The 18,895-nt window shown below is 40.2% G+C and overlaps 1 protein-coding gene across 1 annotated transcript; it reads right to left on the reverse strand.

Moving 5' to 3' along the window:
- Nucleotides 1–7,960: 7,960 nt before the first annotated feature.
- MNX1 (motor neuron and pancreas homeobox 1) lies at nucleotides 7,961–17,799 on the reverse strand. The gene is made up of 3 exons (XM_088450357.1): nucleotides 17,216–17,799; nucleotides 14,766–14,926; nucleotides 7,961–8,768 (listed from the first exon to the last, which is right to left on the reverse strand). The coding sequence occupies exons 1-3, from the start codon at nucleotides 17,709–17,711 to the stop codon at nucleotides 8,403–8,405; spliced, it is 1,023 nt and encodes a 340-aa protein (XP_088306483.1). The 5' UTR covers nucleotides 17,712–17,799; the 3' UTR covers nucleotides 7,961–8,402.
- Between the last annotated feature and the right edge of the window lie 1,096 nt (nucleotides 17,800–18,895).

The raw sequence follows: 18,895 nt of genomic DNA on the forward strand, positions 1-18,895 counted from the left end.
AGTGGGTGATGGGAGAGACACTGTATAAGGGGCACTACTATTGGGGACACTTTATAAGGAACACTGCATAAGGGGCACTACTACTGGGGGCATTGTATAAGGGGCATTGCATAAGGTGCACTACTACTGGGGGCACTGCATAAGGGGCACTACTACTGGGAACACTGTATAAGGGGCACTTCTACTGGGGGTGCTATATAAGGGGCACTACTACTGGGGCAATTTATAAGGGGCACTACTACTGGGGGCACTGCATAAGGGGCACTTCTACTGGGGGTGCTATATAAGGGGCACTACTACTGGGGCAATGTATAAGGGGCACTACTACTGGGGGCACTGCATAAGGGGCACTATTACTGGGGCACTGTATAAGGGGCACTGCATAAGGGGCACTTCTACTGGGGGTGCTATATAAGGGGCACTACTACTGGGGCAATGTATAAGGGGCACTACTACTGGGGGCACTGTATAAGGGGGACTATTACTGGAGCACTGTATAAGGGGCACTGCATAAGTCGTACTACTACTGGGGGCATTAAGGTTGATATGGAAAGGAATGTTCTCACAGTGACGAGAAATGGTGGCATGTCATGTTGACTTGCCCCTTGTGGCATGTGGCCATGCCCATTTTTGGCATGCACCTTTGTCAGACGTACACAGTTGGTGGGCATCCAGTTTTCATCTTGCCCTTGGCACCAAAGACCCAAGTTACGCCACTGCGTCTCAGTGTCTACCTAACTTAAGTGAGATTAAATACGCACTACATTGTGGGACCTCATTTACCAACAGGCAGTCTCCCAATTCACAGTAGGAGTAAAGATACAGGTCTAGTGAGGGTAAACTGCTAATAAAAATTTAATGAATATTACCAATAAAAATATATAGATATTCAATAAATATAATGGTGTGACTGATATGAATAATAATTCTGCATTTATTAAATAAAAAACAATAAAATGTTCCACATAAAAGGTCAATATTAAAAAGGCAAATTAGCACACATTCAAATATGCACAGCAATATATTTGCGCAAAACCGTGATTTCAGATCTCATTTGTAACCACATAAATGAACCGCTAAAGTCCCAGCAATATAAAGTATCAGTCCAGATATTATTTACCAGCCCTTGAATTTTAAGGTCTAAACAGTCTTTAATCTACTGCTTTCCACTAACAGGACCACTCCTGAACACTCCCATCGCTGAGCACCAGAACCCCTCTTCCCCATGCGCAAAAAAAAAAATTAAACAAAAATATATATAGTCAGCCTCATTAGGCCACCGGCCGTCGTGGCAACCTGGTGAGAGCACCGCGCCACCCCAGGGAGCCGCGGCAGACAGTTTGGGAACCACTGATGTAATTCAAGGTTCCCCAAACTCTGTCTTCAAGGCACCCTAACAATATACATACACACTGGCCAACAGGCACCAGATATTTTGGCAGATCAATTGATCGGCCAATATATCTGTCACTGTGTACCCATCTTTAGGTACTAATTAAGAGGCTCATTTATCAACGAGTTTTATCATAAATGGTGCTCAACCCAATGAGCTCCTAACTGTCATTTTTCACACAGATCTCAGTTAGTAGCTGATTGGCTGGTGCACCATTATCATATGTAACGAGTTTTATCACTCGTTGTGTTTGACAAAACTTGTTGATAAACGAGGCCCACAGTCACCTGTGTGCATGCATGGTTGTCCTTAAAACCTGGACTGTTAGGGTGCCTTGAGGAACAAGGGCCTGGTTCAGAGTTGTAGGCTATACAAATATTACGCAGTAGGCCGATGTTTTTATTACAGCACATGTATCTAAGTCGCACTGTGCATGTGTCCCGGTGCCTCTGCGAGAGGATTTACATGAAGACTTTGACAGTTAGGGACCGTTTGTGGGTGGTAATGGAGGGGTGGTTACAAAAACGCGGGCGTGTCGTAACAGTTTCATAGGCATTTTGGAGCCAGGGACTGCCTCTTGAACGCTGTTTCAATTGAGCCACCATCTTAGTTCAGTCATTCATTTTGCAGGACCATAGGCTTACTCAGAACGCCGGTGATCAACTGATCTACGACCAATGTGGCTACATTCTACACAGACGCTGCGTTATTTTACGTCATTTTATGCAGATGCTTGGATTTGGAACGCCACTGGTGGGTGTCTCCATATATGTATGTTCAGCTGCAACACTGCATATTTTTTCGCATAGCAGCTGCGTAAAATGTTGCAGTTGTGACAGGATTAGCGTACAACTCTGAATCAGGTCCCAAATTGGGAAACACGGGTTTAATGTACTATAGAATGTACTATAATTAAATCAGTGGCTGCATAACCAAATAAGAGGGTTCTCCTCTATTGTAGCTTAGTCTAATATAAATATTTGGATTGCGCTCCCCTGACTGATGAACATGTAGTGAATGAATGCATCAATAACAATAGTCAACTTTTAATATCTACTTATTAATGTTAAAAATGTCCAGAGTCTCTGAGGTATTTAACCACACTTGTTGGTGTTGGTGTAATCCAATGAAACATAAAATAGTGCATGTAAAAAAGTGCAAATATTCTGTGATTGTGCTTGTCTGACAAATTCTCTGTGTATCTCAAGCAGATTGGATCCTGGGGAAATATTTACTAATAGTTGATTTTGATTTTCAGGTGATTTCAGTCTATTTTCTGTACATTTTGAAAATCAGGTATGTACTAAAGGCAAAATGGACCTGAAAATTGACTTTAAAAAAATCACCAGAAAATAGACTCAAAACATTAGTACTTTAACATAGAGTTCTATACAAATCTCTGATTTACTAATATTCTGTTTGAAAACCGACGCAAAATGGACCCAAAATCATTCAAATGAATAGAAACATCTGAAACAGGTCTATTTAACTTCTAAAATATGCAATTTTCTGAAACCTCATTATGATGCCTATAACAGGGGAAACAAGCACGTGGGACATTCTGGGTGTCCAAACTATGGCATGTAATGCTTTAAAATTTTTGGAAATATGCAAATTAGTACTCGAATGAAGGTGTTTGTGGGTAATACAGTGAATGTGACCTGTTTTGGCCAATAGGGATGCATTTGTATAATGAAGTTGACTTTGAGTCCATTTTTATTTGAGTGTGATTGGAACAGGCTTAGAATGTTAAATAGAAATCAATGCACTATCGAAATCAGAATGGAACCAAAAATCGACTGTTAGTAAATGATCTGGGGTCAATTTTGTGAGGATGTTGGTTCTATTTTGGTCGATTTTAAGCTAACTCCTATTAGTAAATTTACTCTCTGGTCTTTGCAGATTCTTCATACAGGATTCTCCAATATACAGTTGTATTCTGTTCCTTATATATAAAAACTAGCAATATTACAGGTTTTGCTTACCTCTTGTTATTTTAAAGAAATGTGCTAATTGATGTTGACTTCCAGCGTAGAATAACACCTCTGCCAGTGCCATTGTGCTAGTATTTAGTAAATGTTACAGAATGACTACACAGATGGAATAAGAGAGAAACTTGTTGTAGTAACAGCTGTATGTCAGGTTAATAAAATGAGTGCACGTTGATTGTATGGACGGTGAGACGTGCCTGCTTACAATGACCTCCTTGTACAAGTTTAAATACCCTTTGACCCCTTTACTGCTTGGGAATCTCTCACATGTGTTAACAACAGTTGATAAAGGCTGCAAATGGGTTTTTATTGGGCTGAGAGCTTTTGTCAATTGTACACAGACTATTAGTAACACTGTCATAATGATGATGGGGAACCATATGAGTTTCTGTAGAATATTTAGCAGTTTGTCACTATAATGGACTAATGGACTATACAAGGATCTTCTCAACAATACCATAGTGTTAGATTGTTTTATGATGGGCCTACCTGAGATTTTTTTTTCACAGTAGGAGTTAACAGTAAATAACAATGGACTTATATGGTCAGGGACAACAATCAGAGTTATAGAGGTGTTTTTGACTAGGGTCTGAGTAACTTATTGTATTTGATCTTTATCTTCTGCTCATCTTAGTGTGCCCTGTTTATTATCCATCAGATCATTATAATGTTCACAGCATAGCCAATCAGATAATCAGAATGTACACAGCCTAGCCAATCAGATCATCGGAATGCACAGTGAGAACATTGGAATACTGGAAGGAGCAGTGACTTCCCCAGTTGTGTGATTATGTTAATGAGAACAGGGTTCCATGTGACATGGGCAGTATTTAGATGTGATGAGGGCAATGGACAAATTCAATGCCAGCCATGACAAGCCTGCTTACTACCTGGTCAAGTGATTATTGGTAATCTAACCCCTAAATGGGCAGTTGAAAATAAATGCTTGGGTAGACGTTTCTTTCCGTTCAATCCAAACATGACATGAGTAAAGTTGTGTAATAATGCCGCTGCTACAGGGATAATTGATGTCAGTGCCTGGGCAAATCTGCTGTACACATGCAGGCATTCACATATATGATTCTTCTACATCATGGCCTGAGCCACGGATTGCACCAGCAGCCATTCCAGTCCTACAGATGAGAGGTTCTCAGTTGCCATAATGCCTCAGCAGCAAATGCAACTGTAGTGCTATTTTTGAAAATAATGCACCTATACCGACCAACTTGACTCATTTCACATGGCTCAAATTAGGGTCAGGTGATTGCTTTCCCAATTATTCATTCTCCAATTGTAACAACTTGGATTGAACAGGCTATTGCAATAGGAAGAAAATGGGAAAACCAGAGCAGACACGCGTGTGTATGAGGCAGATTGGAAGGTATGATTTTGCAATAGTAATGGAATAGTAATGGAATGTGGCAAAATGTTACCCCCCAATCTCCCCAGTACCCTGTTTTATTGACAGATTTGGGGTCAAATGTAATAGGGTGAGTTTAGAAAATGTGAGAGTTTAGCGGTAACACTATTACGAGTTGTATCTTCAAACATCAGGATGAAAGTTTAAATCGTGAGAGTTTTTTGTGTCTGACAAACATGGGAGTTTGCCTGTTCTCGGACTCTATTATATTGACCGAGTTTACAAAGTGTGAGAGAAATCTCACTTTTTCTAAACTCTCACCCTATTATATTTTGGTTTAGCATTTATTTCTGTAGGCGTTTTACAACCATCAGTCAAAACCTCTCATCATCGGCGGATAGTAATCAACCCTTATCTCCAAAGTCAATTATATTTTATTACCTATTAAAATATAGTGATGAGTATCGGAACGTAAAGTGAAATATATAATACAGTCTATAAGAAATAGCATGTTATAATACACAAGTACCACAAATAGAATTCATTTAGAATGTATAAACTCCTGTAAATTATAGCTGCATAGGCAGTGAGTTCTGTGGTCAGAGTTCATTAGGAAAACGTGAGAATTAAAAGGAGTAACCCCCTCCTTACGTACCTTAATTATTATAGTTAAATCACATTGGATTGCCATAACATATATAAATACTATAGAACTGTGTTATTGTTTGTTGTTTTATATGGTCACGGAGCTCCTGAGTGACTTGTAATATCTAAGAAGAATATTAAATGTTGACCGAAAAGGACTTGGGTGTAATGCTACATAAGGTAGCATAAAAATAGGGTGTATATAATCAATAATGGAGACCCAAGGATAAATGCTGATTTGGGGGCTGGGGCACCAAGTATAAAACGTGCAACAACTTATTTTCACATATCTCACTGTAAATATGTAACAGACATAAATATGGTATGTAGGAACCCCTTGTTCATGTATTCTGCAGACTATACTATATGAGACAATAAATAATATATACATATGTATGGTCAGTGGCAAGGCTCTGCCATCAGGGAAGTAATGACAATATATTTTATCTTGGGAGTACTTTAGCCACCTGCATTTCCACTAAAATCACCAGAGAAAAAGGAAAACACGCATCTGAAAAATGTTCAACTTTGCTATATTTTTTTTTATATGACGATCTGGAACAATTTTTATTATTGGGGCATATTTATCAAATTGATCTGAAAAGACAGATTTTCTATTGCCGCTCATAGCTTGGCAGGCCAGTTAGGTATCAAATACCTCATGGGTAAGGTATCAGATCCACATGCACACTGGTACTGGAGGCCCAGACTCCTGAGATGGCACCATCGATCTCAGGACAGCGCAGATATGTGTACTACCGCTGTACATATTTTGCACAGAGAAGCAATGCAGAATGTTCATGATGATGTTACCGCGTGTGAAAACCCAATTTTTGTAGAATTTACCCTTAATAAATAGACCCCATGTCTTTGCTATACTCTTTTCATGTCCCTCCTCTTAGGACTTCATTATTTGATGAGAGGTTATAACAATTAACCATGCTGTGTACAGCAGGACTGTCAGTAACACTCGCAGGATATAACGCAGACCAGGCATGAGACTTAGGGCCTGATTCAGAGATGGAGGCAGCTACGTTCGCCCTTGCGCCTATTGCAGAAGTCGCGGCTGTGAGTATATGTACAGTAAATGCTAGTATTAGTCCTTCCCCTGCTGTAATAGCCAGCATCTGAATGTGCAAGGACTAAGACGCCCATTTTGTGGGTCTCTGCACACTGTAATACTGCTGGTGATTCTTTAGACTCCACCATTGGCACACCATCGCTCGCACCATCGACACTTGGGCCAGCTCTTTGGCAGGTGCAGTTTCACTGCACTGACTCTGAGTCTCTGTGACTCTGGCTTCCTATGGCTGTTGCCAGAGGCGCCGAGAGGGGGGGGAAGTGGGTACTAATTTCCTGGGCCCAGGCTGCTGAAGGGGCCTAGTACCACTCCCCCTCCCTCTTAAATCACAGCAGCCCAGCCCACGCTGCTGTGTGCTGGGCTGCAGTTGGAGACTGTTCGTGGCTGCTGAGCAGCAGCCACAGCAGTCTGCTATGCCTGTGGGGGGGGGAGCGATCATGCTGATCACGTCCCCATGCGATTTGCGCCGGGCTGGGGAGCTCACAGCATCCCCTTCCCCAGCATGCAGCGCTGCAAAAGTCTTTTTTTTTAAATAAAAAATTCTAAGGGGGTGTGGCCATGCTTCCCGCAAATAGGCCACGCCCCCTCCTTTCACCCGAGCCTGGATGGGTTTACTACGCCCCTGGCTGTGGCTTTCACTGACACACCTGCTACACGCCCATTACACGCCCTTTTTGTGTTCACTACAGGCCCCCTCCCAGTCACTACCCAGGAATGCCCCATTATCATCTGTCTTGATTGCAACAGAATCTTGTGCGTACACTCTGTTTCAAGCATGCTCCATAGGGGTTTTTAGAAATGTTTTTCTAAAAATCACTCAACTACTGTAGGTGAACATCACAATTGTGTGCGGATTGCCTGTGACTCAGAATAAGACCGTAAGGAGTAAATTTACTAAAATTAGGGTTTATAAAGGTAGAGAAGTTACCAATGGCAACCAATCGGATTCTGGCTAACATTTACCAAGTGCCTTCTATTACATGATTGTTGATTGGTTGGGATGGGCAACAGCTCCATTTTTCTACAACTGCACTTTAGTAAATATGACCCTAACTATGAAACAAAATAACCAATGTATAGAACATGTATTCTTCCCTAATGGCATAAATTACAAAGCTTTACTATATATCTTACACAGAATATTAAAAATGTTGTAGATACTAGTTTTCTCTAATCACTCCATTAAATTTCATGAACTATAGGATTTCATAAAAAAAGATCCAAAGATCGTATTTTCCATAAGCAATCACCAACAAACTGGTTTTATGTAGATAAGACACACAAACAGATGGACAATGATCTGATGACAATACTGGTGCAATCATCTCATGTAAGAAAAGTCTAGATAAACAGTTCTTGTATAAAACAAATTTATTTTACACACCATCATGAAGATGGAGAAAGCTAAATAATAATTTAGCATGCATAAGTAGAGGTATCTTTTCTTTTATAAATACAATATACAAAAATACAGTATATAGCTGTAATATCTCCAGCAGGTTTACCATTCATGAAGTAAACATATACAGAGGGTGAGCACAAGTGGTTCTGACAGAGAGAATCCATGTTCCATTGATAGCTCACTGTCTATAGAGTCCATTTATATACATTCATCTCCTGCACAAAGCAGGAGGGAACATGTCGTCCTTCATTTATCTCCAGTAGTACTGTAGTTGTACGTGGGTAATATTTAGAAGCTCACTGAGGATCACTGGTGAAATAAAACACTGATTAAATGTCACCATCGGGTGTCCATTATGAGGCTAAAATAAAATGTAGTCAATATCTTTGTCTTTAATTTTCCTGATATATATGATGACAGGGAGTCTGGCTCGCCTGTGCAATACTGTGACCAGATGCCATTGAACAGAGGTCAGATTTGTGGACACTATGTGAGTTCTCCATTAGAGTGTTGTTGTCCCAGTACAGGGCTCAATGCAACTGACTGTTCTGTTGGTGATTGTTCTCCTCCTCTTCTGATGTGCAGTCAGATGAATGATGATAGAAGTGTTTGTCCTCTCTGTTCTCCTCATCCTCCTCATCGTCTTGGTCCCCCTCCTCCTCCTCCTCCTCACTGTCTGTATAGTCTCTGGGTAGGCGGCTGCCCGCTTTTAGTGACTCCCCTCTGGACTTTAGGTGGTAGGTGGAGGTCTTTTCTTCCTGGTTGTCCTCTGGACACTTCTCCTCACAGCTGCCCTTGCTTCCTCTCTGCTGTTTCTCTGCATCTTGAACAGCCTGTTCTTTTGCCTTCTTGCTTCTCTTCCATTTCATGCGCCTGTTCTGGAACCAGATCTTTACCTGTTGTGAAAATAGGAAATCGTGACTAATCTGGACAAAAATAGTGACTGTCATTTGGTATGATCACATGAATGCACTCTCACAGAGTTTGATAATATAATGTGTGGCCAACATATAGGGGGGGATATGTATCAAGGCTTATAAAGAGTTGAGAAGTGGACAATTGGAGAAATGGCCCATAGCAACCGATCAGCTCCTACCTATCATTTATCACGTCCATTCTATAAAATGAAAGGTAGCAGCTGATTGGTTGGGAAACTTCTCCACTTTTTAGAAGGTTTGATATATCTCACTCATACTCTGTACAGCAAGTCTGACTCAAATATTTGTTTTTTTTATGTGAAAAATATAGATTTCAAATGGAATATTTATTTCTACAAATTTTAGCTTTATGATCATATTTATTTGGTGCTGAACGCTGCACTATAAGACTATCTGGTGTGAGGCAAACAAAGGATTTGGCAAGGTACATAATGGAGTTACTCAAAGTTCAGAGCTTGGATTTGGGCCTATTGTGACTGCATTATGGAAAGAGGGTTCTGAATCGCTACTTGGACTGCAGTGAATAGTCTGTGATTATTACTACCACTCACTGGAAAGTTGGTAAAATGAATGACCAATGTTATTGAAACTGACATAAGGTGTGATAAATGTACTAGTAAAGTCACATAGGGGTCTATGTACTAATAATCGCGGTACAGCCACGATTATTATGTATCCATCTTGCAGGGGATATTTTCATTTTTAATTAAGATATCCCCGCTATGTACAAATAAAGGGGAACTTGCAGGGGCAGTAACTGCTGTCCCTGCAGAATGGGATTGAAATGTCGACGGCTGTGTAGCCGCCGGTTCAAATCCCGACAGCGCTAGCCCGAAGCGGAAGAAATCCTGACAATGGAGGTAAGTAATCTAACCTTCCCCTCTACCCCCCTAACCCTAACTCACATTTAGGGGTGCCTAACTCTAACCTCCCCGCTAGTGCCTAACCCTAACATCCCCCCGTTAGTGCCTAAATCCAACCCTCCGTCCCCGCACCCTAAACCTAACTTCCCCCTTTAGTGCCTAAACCTAACCTCCCCATTCCCTAGCCTAACCCTAACCCTCCCCGGGAGGGTGCCTAACCCTAAGTCCCCCTGGGGACTAAACCTAACCCCCGTCCCCGGCTACATCGCTACTTACCCCCGGCGCTGGACTTTTCTGGGAGAAGCTGATACTGCGCATGCGCACAACATCAGCTTCTGGAGCCGGCCAGGGGCTTGCGGAGGAGAGATCGAAATATCTCTCTCCTGCACCTGGAGCCTCCATAGGATTACAGTACTTTACACCATCTGAAGATGGTGTAAGCTACCGGGCCTCAATTCCGAAAAACTTTGCATTTTGGAGTTTAGTACATAGAGGTCAGATCGTAACCCCATTGATAATAATGGGGACTGCGACCTGAAGTGCTAATTAGCACTTTGCCAGAGATTTCACAGAAATCTCCTGCATTAGTACACAGCAACAATACATAAAATTATGCAGAATCTGCAGTTGTAAGCTCCACTGGGGCAGGGACTGATGTGAATGGCCAAATATTCTCTGTAATGCACTGCGGAATATGTGTGAACCATATAAATAACTGGCAATAAATAAATAATAATACATTGCACTTGCAATGTCAAGACCTTTGTCAAGACTGCAGCATATTATGCATCATATAGCCAAACAGCAGCACACATGTTTGGCTATATGATGCATAATATGCTGCAGTCTTGACAAAGGTCTTACGGGATTGAAACGTTGATGATACTATGATGCTGCTTGAATTGTCTCTACATGATTAAATGAAAAGCATTACTACTTTGCTGAGTGCCCTCTGTTTTTTTTCCTATATTGGGAAATACTCTGGCTCTATAAAATGACCGGTTTACTGGTTTGGGAGGCTGCACCCCGCTGCTGGGACTCTGTGATTTGAGTGCAGGAACTTTTGCTATATATATATATATATATATATATATATATAACGGGTATGGACGGCACTCAAAGACGTAACATGCGATTTGTTCCTATTCTTAGGAGGGGCACCAAGCTGTATCGATTAACTGGGAGTGCCAGTCACCGCGTACTGTGTATGTATGTATGTGTGTATATATATATATATATATATATATATATATATAAATATAAATATACATATGTATATATATATATATGTATATATATATATATATATATATACATACACCCATACTGTATATATATATATATATATATATAGATATATTTAGAGAGAGTTATGTATTTTGTTGATGTGAACAGCTTATGTGACATTGCATAAACATTAATTTAGGCCTGGTGTTCAGTATGTGTCCTATTCCAATCAAAAGCATTTAATATGTACACACTGTGAAAACTGGCAGGCAGGGTTGGCGTGTGCCACCAACATAATGTCTGTTGTTCTCTGTAGGGAACCTTGTCATAGATTAAAGCTTCTGGTAAATATCTGATGTTATTTTATGGCATGATTATAATTCCCACACTTTCATCATAGAAATCAGTTTATCAAATTATTAATATGTTGGTGAATAGATAATGAACATGGAGGAGATCTCCTACTGGTCTCTCTTCTCCCTCTCTTCATTATTACTATGACATACTGTAGGAAACACATACAAATGAGGTGGTGAGGGTTTAATAATGAAAAAATATATGTTTTTTATTGTCTTATTTTCAAATGGATTAACAAACTTTTCCCTCTGTTTCACGGAAAACAATAGTAAACAAGGTCATAATTTATATTCTGACACCTTGTTTTGTAATGAATCCTCTTTCCTAACAAAATATAGTGAATTAACTGTTTTAAATTGAAGTGTATCTAAATTATATTTAAGTTAATGTTTATGTTTATTTTTCAACTTTTCACTTTCTAGAATATCTAATATACAATTCTCATTTACAGAAATTTGGCAAATAGGAAACTGAATTTGATTAATGGTTAGTGCAACAATTAGTGTGTGTGTGGCACAAGAATAATATTGGTTTGATCTTTTATGATAACAAATGTGACCTCCTTACTGTTAGTAATCATTGCATGTACTGTATATCCCTAGCGAAAGACCTTTACTGGATCTGAATTCCACTATTCATTGATTCGTTTTACAAACAATACACATACTTATCAGTGAGCCTTTTATACTCCAGGCTGACACTGTCATGTGTATATAGAAGTATAAGCAGTAAGATATAGAGATGTACATCTGCTCATACTTACAGTATATGTACTATATGTAGTAGTCACTAACTGTGTATCCATATTGCATTTGCCAGTTACACTGAATCCACAGTTGCCTTGTTAAACTATCATACTGAAGTACAAATCATTCACCCCAAACCGACTCTAATGCTACAACAATAAATAAAACAAAACAAAAAGCAAAAAAGAGCAAACGAAACTCTGGAACATTATGGAGTTTAAATATATAAAAATTATAGCCGTTTATAAAGAAAATATAATACTTATAATTTATGTCATTTTATCTGCAATGATTCTATTTTATTAATTAGACATTATGAAAAAAAATAGACTATTGACCAAGTGGTCAGTTTTCAAGACCTAGAACCATTCTCTATACTGTACTGAAAGGTGCCTGAGTGTGTGTCAATCCTCCATCCAATCTGCCTGCATGAGGCTTGTTCTACACTTGGAAAAGAGAGGAATTCAATTGTAAATATACTGTATTCTGTTTTAATTACTTGGTTGGCCTAACAATGCCAGTAATTAAGTCATTACACTGGGCATTTGCTGCATCTATCTAGATATCTTCATCATATAAATCCATGCATTTACATATATGTGTATATATATATATATATATATATATATATATACACACACACTTACAGGGGCGCAGCAGGACAACCCCGGATACGGTGACCAAAGGTATAAGCGTTTGTTGGGTTTAGACATAATAGCATAGTTTAGTATGAATAAAATAAACACTCGCCCCTATGTGGAGTTAGGAGAAAGGCCAGGTCCGCACTGAGGTAGCTGCAGATGGTACATGAGCACTGTCTGACACTGCCAAGCACGGCATGCTGACACGTTGCATTATAGTTATTTACGCAACAAAAAGACTATTGCGGAGCTTGGCAGCACCGGCACAGATAGTGCCAATCAAGGCAACAAGTGTCCCTCCAGGTGCCGGGGAAATAGAGATTCCAGCAATCCCTGGCGGCCTGACAGCTCATGCTGGGACTTGCTGTTCTACAATTTGCACAGAATTGATGTTAATCTATCTATCTATCTATCTATCTATCTATCTATCTATCTATCTATCTATCTATCTATCTATCTATCCACAATACACCCACATATATCTCTTACTTGTATGAGGGGGCTATTAGTGAGGACAGATCCCAGCTCTACGACTATATGTAATATTCTTCAAAAAACCTAATGCACTAAGGTGTGTGTTGATAACCACTTATGGATAATGGGGCGGAGATATACTGCATATTCGGGCCAATACTATATAGCTGGATCTATGTTATCACACTACTACCAAAACCAGCAACCTTACCAATCATGCATAACGAGGAAGCTAATTAACTCTATAAAATTTGGATTGATCTTGATTGGAAACGATGCATTATTCCACAATATAATAGAACTGCGTATGTACTAGATGCTAATATGCTCCTATTCTAATAGAACGTGAATTAATCATGTTATTTCTAAGCAACAAAAACAATTGCACACATTATTCTTATTTACATTCCGCAAACAATCAGTGTCACTAGTACAAAATCTATTTTATCTTTTAGATGTATTTAAACGCGTGTGTGTGTATGTATGTATGTATGTATATATATATATATATATATATATATATATATATATATACATATATATTTATTCAACTCGTAGGTCCACACTCACGTCTTCAAAGATCCAAATATTGTAGGGATGACAACCTAAGTGAGCACAGCGGCTCCAAGTGCATAGATGGAAATTGAGGCGCACTCACCAGACTTCAAGAAGAGTACATTAGTTTTCCTGTATTCAGATCGCGGGTACAGACGGCATCGACTTTTCGGTCCACTGAAACGTCGATGCTGTTTGTACCCGCGATCTGAATACAGGAAAACTAATGTACTCTTCTTATACATATATACACGTGTATTAGATATTAACGTAGAGCTGTGTTACGCCTTTCCCTGTCAATGTACAATTATGGAAGGCACACAACTCTAACAGACGTCACTCTATAATACATTTATTGATAAACGTCGCATAATGATATAACATAAATGCTGTTTTATCTTTGTATAAATAAGACTGATTCTGCGCAGTGTTTGATGGAACAGACCTCTCTGACCTCTAGAACACCTTGTTATCCCTGGCCGCTGGTCATTTTAATGCTATAAAGTGGTACTGGTGGTGACATTATTATACAGAGACTGGCATCATCTTGAAAACAACAGAATCTTATTGGCTAATGACACTATTAGGGTTACTGGGGTCCATGTGGCTGCTCAACAAGGTGGACTTGGGGCCAATCTACAAGTGTGTATGTGGGGGGGAGGGTCACCATTAGGGTCACTGAGGTGCCAGGCATGGGAGATCTCAGGGTGACACTCAGCACACACAACATTTCAGTAATTAAGGTGAAATAAATAACTAGTAAAATTCGGGTCCGCATTAGGATCTATTATGGGTCACGTGGCCATTCCCTGGGTGTCTGATTGCAGTAGGTGATATATATATATATATATATATATATACACATATATATATATATATATATATATATAACTATGGATTATCCGTACACACCTCACTTTAACAGGGACGTGTTGGGTGACAGAAAAATAGTTCAGTAAAACACAATCTAGAATATCAACAAAATTGCCAATGATATCCTTAATATACTAACATTTGTCACACATCAGCAATAAGGAGCCAAGAGAAATATTTGGGAGAGGGTCAGACGGGGAGACTGTACGGTGCTGTTACCTGGGTCTCTGTCAGCATCAGGGACGTGGCCACTTCAAAGCGTTTCGGCCGAGACAGGTATTTATTCAGCTTAAACTGATGCTCCAATTCCAGGAGCTGCTGGCTGGTGAAAGCTGTCCTCGGCCTCCTGCATTTCCCCAGCAGATTGGACTGAGCCTGGGCTGCAAATAAAACAAACCCAGTCTATAATAATCATAATAACAATAATAATCATCATTGTCACCCTAATAAAAATTATAACAATAATCATAATAATCGTAATAATAAATACCATAAACAGAAAATCTAAAACAACACATAACGCACTGTACACACATTTTTGCCTTCAGTACATGAAGAAGAGGTAACTTGTATCTGTCGGCGTTCACTATTATCCATTATAGAAATATATTGGACGCCTGGCGCTTCCCTGAAGCCATAATACATATGTGTGTCAGTTTAATAGGAAATAATATTCAGTTACAGTTGCGTTTTAATTTAGGGAGTTGAAATCGCAATGAAATATATAGCATTTCTCTAGCACTTAGATGATGACTTGCTGGGAATCTGTCTCAGGGCAATTAGAGAACATGAAAGGGAGGTATAAATGGGGCTTTGATTTGTAATCAGCCTGATAAGTGATAGAGCCTTGTTCGAAGATGTAACTCCTTGCTGTAACCCTCAATCAGGCAGATAAACACTGTGTTTATTTAACAGGATCCTTGGATTTTAATCCAGTCTAAAAACCTCTAGTTATCGTATTTACCCATCAAAACAGCTGTAAAGATAAAGACTAAAGCAATGATGGAAAAATAGAATTAAATAAAAAATAAAATTATATATATATATATATATATATATGTGTGTGTGTGTGTGTGTGTGTGTGTGTGTGTGTGTGTGTGTGTGTGTGTGTGTGTTTAAATAACACGGGAAAATATGTTAACGTAAGGAAATAAAATCACAAACTAACGACATTGATCTCAATTTTGTGGAAGGTTATCTGTCTGATTCAGTTGCGAATGTCTAGATTTAGGTAACCGGATCATTTTAGTTCCCCACCTGACAATACATTAAGCTATTAATTAAAAGATAAACTAAAGTGTCACTTAGGAAAAATACACTGCAGTGCTATGGGTTGGAATGGAGGCTGGGTCTGCACTCACTGATTAACTCTCTCTAGAGATCTGTAAATTCATACAAAGAGCATGCGTGTGTATATATCGGTATTTTGCATTGCTTTAAAAAGAATGCCATTGAGAGCTCTGACACGCTTTGCACATGTAATAAAACCTCACATCATTACAGGCATCTTGATCTATATCACAACTGAAAAGAAACTAAAGGGGACCTTGGTCCCTGGAAGTGTTGTGCAGTAAGTGACAGTTGCATTGTTGACACAAATGGGAAAATGTGTCATTTCTCCTGCCACAAGGTGACAAAGCCTCACTGTGTGCCTTTGCTATCAGCTTTATCTGCAGTGGTTAGTAAAGGGGAAGTGACCTTGTGACAGCACAATCAGTGGTAGGAGAAGAGAGCTCATCCTGGGGGGGAATGGGCTGGGGGCAGAATACGTGAGGTATCTGGGACACTGGCCCATCTTCAGGAGGAGCACACCCTCTGTACAAGGACAGAATCTCTCACCTCTGTGGTATCTCCCAGTGCAAACATCACCCACCAACAACACAGATTACTACATGGCTTGTGTATCAACTGCTAGTATAAGCACACAGTCTGCTCTGTACAGCAAATCACAGATTGTGGCAGACATATCATCTAGATGCATACAGTATGTGCAATACATGCAGTTCTGTAACAGCATTTGATATATATATATATATATATATATATATATATATATATTACTCATTCAGAGCTATGTCCTATGCCTAAGTACCGAGAAGCATTGATAATATCGTATATATTACACTCATTCCTGTAGCAGTAGTTAACGGGTAGTTGCATGAAATATATATATATATATATATATATATATATATATATATATATATATATTTATGTGAATGCACATTTAGCAGATAAGTGGCTTGTTATTAGGTGTACCGGGCCACAGGACTTTATATATATATATATATATATATATATATATATATATATATATATAAAATGTATAATATTAATGTGTAATATGTATATTTAAAAAACATGCCATACTGTGGACACACACCCGGTTGATCGCATAGTGAATGGTGACGGGCCCCTTTGTACACACATGTAATGCACAGGATGTCTATATGTGTGAGGCAGAGACTTGTGTCAGACTTTAGAGGAGTGTTATATGTGGAAACCATGATTCTGTACAGTACAGTGCACCTTCCAAGTCACCAAATATAACTCTCATATAAAGCCTGACATATCATCGTGCTTACCCTTTATATAAGTATATGGCAAAGCTGATGTTACAGCCTCCATCCTCAGCAGGGGCACAGGGGGGAAGAAGCCGGGGTACTTACAGGTGAAGTCTGCCATCTTGGGGAGCATCATGCCCGCAGTGGAGGCTCTGAGCCACTGGTCCAGCTGGAAGGTGCCCGCACTGAGCTTGATGGGATCCATCTGGTGGGCATGGTGGACTCCCTGCATCTGGGAGTAGGGGTAGGACAGGGCTGGGTGCTGCCCGGCCACCAGAGCCGCTGCTGCCGAGTAGCTGTAGACCGGGTGCCCATATAGAGCAGCTTGCGGGTGTATGCCAGCGCCCCCCGGGTGGTGTAAGCCCATCATGCTGCCAGGGTGCTGGTGGCTGCTCAGGAAGCCGGGTTTGGGCACCAGCCCGCAGCTCCGGGGGGGTGACGGGCTCTCAGTCCTCATGTCCGGATGGTCGGAGACCGGGCTCCCGGAGGCGGACAGGGGCGAGGAGGACAGCGAGGTGACCAGGGCCAGGGGGGACGTCTGAGCCTTGGGGGGATCTATGGCCAGCAGGGCATCAATCCGGAAATTCTTGGACTTTTCCATGGATCCTGCTGATGGGAACCGGGAACAGGGCAGCGGTGGATCCGGAGCAGGAGAGTCCCGGGCGGCGGCCAGGTGAGCGCAGTGTGAGCAGCTCCAGGTGTCACCGGCCCGGAGAGACTCTTCTCACTTCAAGGCCCGTCCGGCCCGTCTATTGGTCAGCTGAGCCTGAGCCTGTGATTGGTAGGCGGTGCCTGGTGGGCGGTGCCTTTGACCTATTCCTGCCCATCAGTGGGGACAGCTCCAGGCAGGGGACCTGCCAAACACTGAGGCAGGGGACACAGATAGCCCCTCATCACGTGTCTGCACCTACCTACCCCCTACTATATCACTGCTAGGCACTAACACCAGCACCACTGGGAGATATATACCTCATTTCATATATATCTCTATATCTATCTACATATACAACGTATTAGCACAATCACAAAACTTGGGCAGGTCCCATACAATAATGTGCAATTACATAAAGCACAGTCGCCGGCACATGTACTGAGACGAGTGGCACAGGGATCCACCAGCAATATGTGATACAGTCCAGGCACAGATATTACAGACCCTATACATGTTTTGTCAGATATACAGACCCTACACTTTCCTGCATTCTGCAATACACAAGTTTACTGCTAATACATGACATTAATGTGCTCATACATGTGATACTAGCTCTTCTGTACCAAAGGGTAAATGTCAGATCATTTGTTATGAATGTGCTGAGCATCTCAGGGGGAGTAGATATGAGTAGTGTAAACCTTTCTGTATATAGGAAACAGAAATATACTATTATATAGTATATAGTTCCAGCTGTTTGCTGACATGTCGCAGCCTATGGCTGACACAAGCATGCTGGGACCAGTAGTTTTAGAATAGCTGGAGACCCATAGGTTGTATTTGACCTTCAACGTGTTTTGCTTTAATTCATACACATAATTACAATAATCATATTATCTTAATTATAATTGCTAAATATCTATCTATCTATCTATCTATCTATCTATCTATCTATCTATCTATCTATCTATCTATCTATCTATCTATATATCTATCTAGAGCAGATATTTGGGATGTTATGTCAATGTATAATACACGCTATATTTAAAACTGTTGCTCGTAGAAGCTGATACTGTTCTCATTTACAATCGTACACTCTGTAGCTCTAGTCTAGATTGTTTAGTTTAATGATTTTC

Source organism: Taudactylus pleione, unplaced genomic scaffold, assembly GCF_031769625.1.
Source record: "Taudactylus pleione unplaced genomic scaffold, aTauple2 ptg000517l, whole genome shotgun sequence".
NCBI classification, from domain to species: Eukaryota; Metazoa; Chordata; class Amphibia; order Anura; family Myobatrachidae; genus Taudactylus; species Taudactylus pleione.